The sequence below is a fragment of the Lagopus muta genome, chromosome 6 (genome assembly GCF_023343835.1).
Source record: "Lagopus muta isolate bLagMut1 chromosome 6, bLagMut1 primary, whole genome shotgun sequence".
NCBI lineage: Eukaryota > Metazoa > Chordata > Aves > Galliformes > Phasianidae > Lagopus > Lagopus muta.
Window position 1 is genome coordinate 28,777,316 of NC_064438.1, and position 10,128 is coordinate 28,787,443.

At 41.9% G+C, this 10,128-nt stretch overlaps 1 protein-coding gene across 3 annotated transcripts in view; it reads right to left on the bottom strand.

Annotated features, from left to right (window-relative positions):
• Positions 1 to 9,809, bottom strand: part of ZFYVE26 (zinc finger FYVE-type containing 26) — a 46,376-nt gene extending 36,567 nt beyond the window's left edge. For all 3 annotated transcript variants that reach the window (XM_048947433.1, XM_048947434.1, XM_048947432.1), the window contains exons 1-9: positions 9,684 to 9,809; positions 9,293 to 9,494; positions 8,339 to 8,417; positions 7,380 to 7,469; positions 6,232 to 6,781; positions 5,137 to 5,267; positions 4,181 to 4,345; positions 2,924 to 3,012; positions 2,474 to 2,634 (exon numbers count right to left, since the gene is read on the bottom strand). In XM_048947433.1, coding sequence (XP_048803390.1) covers positions 2,474 to 2,634; positions 2,924 to 3,012; positions 4,181 to 4,345; positions 5,137 to 5,267; positions 6,232 to 6,781; positions 7,380 to 7,469; positions 8,339 to 8,417; positions 9,293 to 9,494; positions 9,684 to 9,798 — 1,582 coding nt within the window. In that variant the 5' untranslated portion in view covers positions 9,799 to 9,809. The remainder of the gene's footprint in view (positions 1 to 2,473; positions 2,635 to 2,923; positions 3,013 to 4,180; positions 4,346 to 5,136; positions 5,268 to 6,231; positions 6,782 to 7,379; positions 7,470 to 8,338; positions 8,418 to 9,292; positions 9,495 to 9,683) is intronic.
• Positions 9,810 to 10,128: the final 319 nt, after the last annotated feature.

Sequence of the window (10,128 nt, forward strand, 5' to 3'; positions counted from 1 at the left end):
AGCACCTCACCACTCTCTATGAAGAACTTTTCCTCCAGTGTCACCTCCCTGCCAGCTTTACTCTACCTCACTGTTACCTCACAGCATTTTAAAATAATATATTCTGCAAGTTTGTGTTACAAGATATGGCTACAGCAAGAACGATCAAAGTCTTCTCAGGAAAAGTCTCACTAGAGAAAAGTGGTTAAGCTGCACTTTTGCATTTACAACACACTGTTCCAACATCTTATAGTTTCATACTCTATCACACAATAGGTAAGTAGAGAGATAACACAGAAGACAGTGTAGACTGGCTATGACTTGTGAGATTGGAATATCACCACTTCTACAGATTTGTACTAATAAATGCTGCCTTTTGATTCTATCCACTGGTCACATTTACCGCATGTGATCTGCAACAAAAAGTACAGTCCCACAGTTTGAGTGAGACTTAGAGCAGCTTAAAGTACTACTCTCACTCCTTCCCCTTTTGCTATTTTCAAAGGGAAGGAGGTATCATTGTCACATGCCAGAGACATGGTCCCTTTACAACTCTGATATTCTGCTGCAGTTACTCAAAAGTACTGTCAGCATCTCCTTCAAATAGGAAGGAAATGTACAGTCATGTATTCTGTTATAAGTTTTAAATGAGTTATTAAACTACTATGCAAAAGTGAAAAATGGAAAACAAAAAAATCAGCAATAAATTAGTGTTGGAATCCACTGTTTTCCATTCTTATACAAGGGGTAGATTGTCACTGCCTACGGTCATGCAGAGAAAGCACTCACAAAGCATTTTAAACAGAGACTGGTTCCATCCACTGGTAAGGTGTCCATCCAAATGCTGAGACTGAAGAGCACTACCTAGAAAGTGTTCTGGTACTGTCCTCCACAAGGTTCAGACACGGTTTCAAAGAAAAACAACACCAGCCCAAACTCTCCCAAAAACTGCAGAACAGCCAAAACACAGCCCTGAGAGCTGATACAGTTGAAAACCCACTATTCTCTATCAATGCAATTCTGAACAGCAGCAGTACTGCTGAAAACAGTAGCATCAGCAACAGACAAATGAGAAAACACTCAAGCATGAATCCTTCTCAGAATTCACACAGAGTACCACTACAGTGCACCAGATCTCCACTGCTATATAGCACCTGAAAAGCTCTCAACACCACTGTGTTAAGAGAACTTCAGGCATGTGGAGACAGAGGTCTGATAAATACAGTGCAATGACAAGCAAGATGCTAGCCAGAGTCACTGTAAGATATACAGTGGTAATCTAATGAAGTTTAGTTTTGCCTTCCACATATGCTCATAGAAAGACTCAGATGGAGAGTACCTATGTTAGTATCTGCATCTACACCAACCCTTTTCCTTGCATCAGTACTGAAAAAACAACCTATAACCATAAGCATTTGACTTTCCCACCCTAGAAACATTAATACCTTACTGTTGAATTCTTTCACACATCGGGAATTCTTTGTTACCGAGACTGATGACACACAAACTAGTAATGCACTGATCTGAAGGGTATCTTCCAACTGTCAACCACTACTGCTATTTCAGTTTCACTACTGCAGCTGACAGATGTGTCAGCAACAGAAGGAAGAAGGGGAAGAGAGTAGGATGAGGAGAGAAAAATGCCTGTTAACATTATAAAATCAGAACTTAAAACTTTATTACTCTAATCCTCCCTTAAAAATTCAAAACATTATTTTAAAGGAGTTTCTATAAAACTGCGCTTATGCAATTATCTAAATTATACTGTAAATTTTGAATACTGAAATTTTGCCTTCATTAACTAGTTCCGCAAATTAAGGGGATCTGAAAGAAGAAAAACTACAGCTAGAGTTCATTTGCTACAGTCACGCAGCTCCCAGAAGACAGGACTGACATGACTGCCTCTTCCTGACTTTGAAGGATATATAACAGAAGTCAAAGAGAAAATAATTGAAATGTTACCAGTGATTAACAATCTATTATTAACACTGACCAAAACAATTATTTTCAAAAAGCAAGAACTCTGGATATGGAGTCTATATAGAGGTCTCAATCATGAAGGTTGAAAAAAACACACAATTCAAGCCACGTTTGTTATACAACATGTAAGCAACAGCGAATAAAAAAAATAGTTTCAGAATTCACTCCGCTTCAAGCAACAAAAGAGGAAGACCATTATACAGTTTTTCTGAAACAAGTAAAAAGTGCATGTAAATTTCCAAGCATGTGCAAAATCCTACTGCCTTCAAAAAACTTGTACAAAGGTGTGTCCTTGTGAGATTAAAGAGACCTCACAGCTCCTTCCCAGGAGACAGTTTAGTCTCCTAAAGGACTCTAAGCTAATTTCCACATGATCTCTAGTTTTATTCTCCAAAAGAATCAATAAATAATATCTTCCTCATTTACAGAAATAGGTCATAAGAACAGACTTCCTGGCAGAAATACTGAGCAGGACCAGGGGTTTTCCTGAGTTGTCTCTATTCTACTCATTTACCCTGCAACTGTCGGTCTCTAGGAGGAACTTTCTGAAGCAGCTCAATAACATCCTCTTCATTTAGAGTCAGAAGATTAGTGAGATGGTGAAGAGAGTATATCGCAGTATGGCAATCTAGACTGTGCAAGTGTTGCAAGAGAACCTTTCTTGGGATAGTAATACTGCAAGAGAAAACAAAGAGATGACATACATTTAGGTCTTTCCTTCTACCATGTTTAAAGATACACTTCCCCCTCTAATTTGCATTCAACCCAATTACAGCAGTTAGGAAGTTAAACAAATAACGTAAGTAGCACCCACAGAGTATTTTCAAGAGCTTGGCTTATGCAGATACCAGGAGATGAGCAGCCAGTATTCACAAAAGAGAGCGCAATTTCTACCTGTACATAACAGTGACTAACAGGCAGGCAGCTTTAGCAAGACAGTTTGGAAAAAGTTCTTCTACTTCACCTGTTTTGCTGTATGCACCATTCAAGAACTTCCACTTGAGCCCAGAGCCCATCACAGAAATCTTTTAGTACCGAATCATTGCACAAATCCTAAATGGAAAGACAAACAAAAGAATCCCTTTACAACAAATCCTCTAATTCAACCGCAGGAACAAGCTCGTGTCACATATGGGGGTTCATAAGACTTCTACCCAGGGGTAGCTTTCAAGTGCAGAAAATTGCCAGTTTTATTACAAAGGCAGCAAAAAAAGAGCTACTCTGAAGGAACATTAAAATCCATCAGCCTCCACACAATTCACTTACAGACCATGCAAACATGAATTCACTGCTTTTCAAGGTTAGCTTTTAAAAACAAAACTAATGCTTTGACCTCTAGAATTAATTACATAGCACTCACTCTCCTTTTCCACATGCTCTTCTACTGCAGATGCCTGCCTGTTAAAACCAGATTCAAGGCATTCATTTTTCAGAGGCTACTGAATACATGTTAGATTGTAACCTCCTTGAGGCAGTATCATACTAGACCTGCCACTAAGATCCAGCACTGCAGGGCACCTGTTCCATCACCTCTGTCATTCAAGCCACTTGTCTGCAAAGCAAACATCACCTGAACAGCACCACATCCTCAGATTTAGAACTGTCAGTCTTCATCAAAGAGGAAGACTATCAAACGAAGAGGTTATTTCAGTCACAGATCCAGTGACTGATTTTCTCTTATTTTGAGAAGGGGTATGGGAAATTTCCAAGCTCCCTTGTTACAGGTTAGATCTCACTTTACTTCCGACTACAATCAGTCTCCATCCAGAAACTATTTACTAGATTACATGACACTGATGAAATGTCCTCTGGCTCTTCTCAAAACTAGACAACAACTGTCACCATCTGTCTTCCTCTTATGTTAACAGCAAAGGGCTGAACAGCTTCTGTAAGATAAACTTCCATAGTCACCTGCACAATCATACACCTATCACAGCTAAGGAGTAACAAGAAAAGCATCCAACTGCATTACCTAACACAACTGTAGCATCTTAATTTTTACTCAACTTCCCTTTTGAGAAAGATTGGAAACTCTTTATTTTGCTTTGTTTAAAGAAAATCTGCAATTCAGATTCTCACAATTTGAGGTTGTAAATTTTTCTTTCAAATTGCAGGAAAATTTAAAATGAACAAACACAGAAATTCAACTAACAACCTAAGAATACAAACTGAATTCATTGGATTCAGACTGGGACACTGTCCCTTGCTTTCTGTTGACTACCTGAGTTTTGTGAAGAGTCCACAGCAATGTTTTTGCTGATTCCAAGCTTTGACAGTGAGTCCATCCTAGCAACACCAAGAGGCGGCTGAGAGGGTTGAATTCTCTCCTCAGTAAGCTGCTCAGGCCTGAGAAGTCTTCTCTTTTCAGCAAAGCTAATGCCGTCACCTGGAAAACAAAAGGAAGAAGCATTTATCTTTCCAAGATGCAAAGATTCATAATACTTCATGGGCTATGTAAGTAAGAAGCCATTTCAACACTATCTTCACTAAAATAGGGAAGCTCTGCACCTGAAACTTTCCTGAAGTTGTATTTCACAAGCCATCAAGTTACTTTCCATAAAACTGGAGGAAAAAAAACATCAGTTCAAATGCTTGCTTTCTGTGGATTATGTCTCTGTCAAGAGCACCATGTAAGAAACTTGAGTGAGCAGGCCATCTAGAAATACAACTACATCCAACTCGAATAACTTAAATCTACATTCGAACAGTTATCACCAACCTGGATGCTATTGCTTCAATGTTAATATGCTCACATAACTTAAATCTTACCAGAGCATTTTTTGCCAGAACTTAACGCTCTTTAAAACACAAAGTTTTACCTTGCCAACTCCTGAGTTTCACCGCCCCAGCTACCAGCATCAAAAAAGCTAACCAACCAGACCCAGGCCACAGAGTAAATCAACAGGCATAACAAACAAAAATGCAAAATGTGACTTCTTAAAATCTGAAGATCTAAGATTTGATCTTATGCAGAAGTGCTTTTCCAAAAATCTCATTGAAGGCTTTGAGTTCATCACACAGCTAGAAGTAAGGGAGTTATCATCAGTCACCTCTGTGTTCTTATAAGTTGTGAATCCTAATAAACACCATTTGAAAAAACTCTTCTGGGCAACACCAGATACAAGGACTGACTTAAGTTGCCACTGGGGTTCTCCCTAAATGTGTTTTTGGCCATACCAGAATCTGTTCCAGAAAGTGCTTGCTACTGCTCAAGCAGTAGAAATACACCGTCTTCCATGAAGAAGCCTCTCTGTGATCTGAAAACAAATTCATCACGGTTCGCTCTGCATCCAGCTGCTCAGACGATCCTAAAAAATATCACAGGATTACCTTCCAGTACAGATAGAGCAGTATCTTTTAATGAAGCATAGTTGCTGCTAATTTAAACTGATGAACCTTCAACATTTCCTTGAATGTTGTTATATGTTAACTGTTAAGATGCTCAGATGCTGTTACTGGATCACGAGAAAACCAAGGAAAGAAGTAGTATGGTAAACAAGAAATAGGACGGATAGGAAAACAGGATACTGGACAGTTGAGAACATAGCAGAAGCCTGTACAGCACACAGGTTGCTCGCATTAGCTCAGGTCATAATGCATTTCTTTCTCCTTATCTATATCGTGCATGAATTCCCACTTCTGTCCTGAGACACTGTGCTGCTTGCAGGGCCTAGCAAAGCCTTGTCTTAGATCTGTGCAAAGTGAAAATTCAAATGCTTCCACTAAGAAGGAAGGGGATCACATATCTATTTCTCTGTCCTACAAGGAAGCCCTACCTGTAGTTATTACCAGACAATGCCAATCTGTCACACCATACCAGCCTGAACTTCCCTTCAGCAATCTCTATTATTGAAAAAAAACTAATTGGCCTGAAATAAAACATCCTCCAACACTGTTCACCACGAGCTGGAATTGAACCAGTAAGAATTTTACATACACATGGAATGCCAGTTTTCTACAAGCAATTTCCCGTCTCCCCCAAGAAAGAACTTCAGCAGAGAAACACTCAAGAAATTAAAATGGAGCACAGTATGGGGTGGTAAAGGAAATGCTCAGACAGAAGAGCTGTACAGATTGCAGAAATGTAGGAAGAGACCCAGTATTCCTATGTCAGATCCTTGCTTTAAGTCATTTTAGCATCATCTTTTACAGGACTCCACAGCTTGTAAGTTAAGGTACCTCAGCAAGAGCACTGCCTGATTCCTTATCTGTTTAATGCCTAAACAGGATTGTTAAACAAGAAACCACAACAATGAAAGAAGAAAAACGAACCTTTTCCAACTGATCTTGATACCAGAAATTTTTCTCTTGTTTTATCTACAAGAACACTGCTATAAAGGTTTAACAGGCCACGGCTCCGCTTCCTCAGCATACAGCTTAGTAGCTTCTCCTCCCTCAGTGGGCTTCCCTCAGCCCAGCATACATCCAAGAGCTCCCTGAATAGGTGTTGCAGTTCATCAGCCTGGTGTTCCACCTCAAAAGTCACCATACTGAGAACAGAATAAATTATATCTACTAGCTCTCGTTGATCTAGCTCTGAAATCTCAGAACCACACTGAAGTCTCTGCAGAGATTTCAAGGAGTCACGAAGAAATTCAACAAAGATGTTTTGCAGAGAGCAGTACTGCTGGCTTGAAGGGCTGTGTGTGTCTTGATCCTCCTGGAAGAACTCCAGCAGGACCTGTACCCTCTGTGGAGCTCGTAACAAAAGTTTTCGGAGAGCAGAAACAACATCCAAACTGAATCTCTGAGAGCAGCCATCTCTTCTTTTCGTGTCTGCAGCACATCTGTTCTGGGTGCACACATACGCTTCAAACAGCTCCTGACAGGGAAAGAATAGAAGATTACACCTTCTGGACTCCATAGATATGATTTATTTTTTTTTTAATCCAAATAGTATAAGCTTGAAAGCAAGAAGATAAATCAATTTGGAAACATGAAATTAACTAGCTAATTCACTAATTGGAGTCTACATCATCCAGCAGTCTCCCTAGAAGAGTGGATATGCTTAAATACATACCAAAATATAACTAAACCTATAACACACAACTACACTACATTCACTGGTCATATGCTCACAAATAAGTTTACATCAATGTCGTAGTTCACACCAGCAGCTCCTACAGGATGGCAGATGTGCTACCCTCTTCTATCTCTTAGCAAAACACTAGAAGACAAGTCTGCAATGCCCTTATTTTTTTATTTTCTTTTGGCTGGCTCAAAAGATAACTATCTATTATTACACCCCTGAAAGAAATTACAATGATGAAGTTGATGAATATCACATTTCTGTGCAACAATACAGACAAGCGAGCAATCTACTACAATCTTGGAGGTTAGATGAAAATATACACAAAACTGTTAAGGTTGCACAATCCACATAACTAACAAGAAGAAGCCAGATACGCTAAGCAGCTCACCTTGAGGACTTCTTCAGAGACATCTTTCTGCAATTCTTCCAAGAACAATAAAAATTCTGTTTCTCTCTGAAGAACAACAGGTACAGTTTTCTGAAACAATAAAAGAGAATGGGGAAAATATTAACCAACATAAGCTTTATTTATTTGTACTATTGTAACTGAATCTTAGCTATTTCATTAACTTTTTAAGGCAGACAAATATCTCTCTGAAGAAACTTAACTCTCAACTGAAGACTATTTCACATCTAGAACGTGCTGCTGCACCAGTAGATTCCACTGGAATAGGAGACAAAATATCACTTCCTCGGGAATTATAATATCATCAATTTAAGGCATCTTCCATTAAAATAGTGAAGAAATTTAAAGCTTTTAGCAGTGTCAAGAACAAGTGAATTTAAAATGGAAAAACAAAAAAAAACAAAAATCCCACACACCACCAAACACACACATACATGACCACAGTACCCAGCATACAAATAAAACAAAGACAAATAAGGAAAAAGACTAGTTTCTCTTTCACTCATGAAGCAGGACACATCTGTCATTCTGAAAAGGGTGACACAGGAAGCACATGTTAAACTCCCATGGCATCAAAAGCTAATAAAGAATTATCTGACTCCTGAACTATTTCTTCATTCAGGTAAGAAAGGTGCTACACAAATGCAGAGCTTGATAAACTCAAGCCTTTCTGGTTACAGAAATACACGGTGATAAAAAAAAAAATTCTATTACCCAAGGAAACAACAAAAAAAACATTAGTTTTTAATCTCCAACGTGCAGAAGAGAAAGTCACTTTCAAAGATTAACAGTTGTTTCTTGAGAAGTTTGGTAAAAGAAAAACCAACAGATCAGCTACCCTAAAAGCCTGATTTCATGAACAGCAGGAAAACCTGCTGTTACAAACAAGTAACAAGGAAAATATTCCACATTTGGAAGACAGCTAGAACTAACTTCTGTACCTGATTCCTTGCAAGCCATTTTTCCAGCACAAGAAGCCAAAGCCAGGCAGCTCTCCATGGGCTGCAATTCTGTTCACATCTGTAAAAGCAATAAACATGGATATATCGGATTATACAACAACATTCCCTTTCCTTAGATTGTGCAAATCAGTTAGTTAGAGCTTACTTTTATTTATTTATTTTCATTTCTTTATGCCTTATAATGACTAAATTTTTGGAGTCTAGCAGGAAAAGAATACAGAGAACACAGAACATTAACATTATTTACACGCTTGCTCAATTATTTCTGCTGTGCAAATAACGGCTTTTGGGTCTGTGAGAAACCAATACTGTTGCCATAGTTCTTCAAAACAATGAAATGTGTTTCTGGTCTAAAGTTCAGGCTATAGAACCCACTTTCAGTGCTTCAGCAGATTTCTCTGAAATCTGACTGCTTGTCAAGCTGCTATTTCCTGTCCCGTCTAGTTCTATCCCCATCTAGTTCTATCCCCCAAAATGAAGCAAACTCTTACATCACAACAGCACAAGCGTAGCTCTCTGTCCAAATTAAAGTTAACTTACTATACTGATCAAACAAACAAAAAACCTTCTAACTTGTATCAGCTTTTCATAAGCTCCACTTATACAGACATTTCAAAGTTGGTATTCGAAGTCAGCACCGTCAAAGGAACTAAGAACTAAGAAAAGAAAAGAAAACAGAAAGAAAAAAAGATAGCATAGCAGCCTTTCCCAGAACATTTACCGTTGCACAAACCTTAACGTGAAGTATGACCACACAAAGCTTTAACCCTCCCCGGATAGCAGCACGCCCTGCAGCGCTGGAAAGGCACCGTTCCTATGAACCAAACGCCTGGACACATCCGACACGCCTCAGCGCAGAAGCCCGCACTGCGCCCCACGTCCCGCCGGCCTCCCGCAGTCAGCAGCCATCGGACGCAGAGCGGCACTCCTTACCCGGCCGCCCGCGGACAGGCCACCAGCGCCTCCAGGATGGCCTCCACCTTCCCGGGGCCGTCGCCCCGCCACCGGCCCAGCTGTGGCACGCAGGCCTGCGCCAGCTCCCAGCGCCCGCTTCGCACGCACTCACAGAAGAACCCGAAGAGCCGCTCCAGAGACGCCGCTTCTTCCTCGCCGAAGGGATGCATCCTCCCGGCACCTGGCCAGGGGACACGCGGAACGATGCCGGGAGGCCCCAGGTCTCCGCTTCACACGGAGCCGACGCCAGCCCTTGGGGCCTCCCGCCGCGCCGACGGGGCGTTAAACGCTACAGAGCCCCGCGGGACGCTCCCGCCGCCCCCCGCCTCCTCAGCGCGGAGCGGCCGGGCGATCCCCCCGTTAGCGTTACCTGACGGGGCGGGCGCTGCGGCGGCACCGGCTCTACCGAAGCACCGCCACCGCCATCTTGGGAGGGGCCTCAGCTGATCGCGCCGCCGGGCGGGCACAGGGAGGCGCGCGCCCATTGGCCGGGTCGGGGCAGAAGGTAAACAAGCCACCATCTTTCTTTGGGGAGCCGGGCGGTGCCTAAGGGCTCCGGGCAGCGCTAGCCCCGCCCTCCCCGTAACCGCTCCTATCCCCATCCACCGGCACGCCCCGCGCCCCTCTCTGACAGCCGCTCCGATTGGCTTCCGCGGGAAGCTCCGCCCCTTCAGCGCGCCGTTCTGCCGAGCTTCCCGGCGGGTGGGCGGTGCCGCGCGGTGGGTGCGGTTAACGTACGGTGTGCGTGCCTGTGGGCGGGCGCGCGTGGGAAGGTTGGGGGTTAGAGCTGTTCGGTTGGAAGGGGCCTTTAAGTA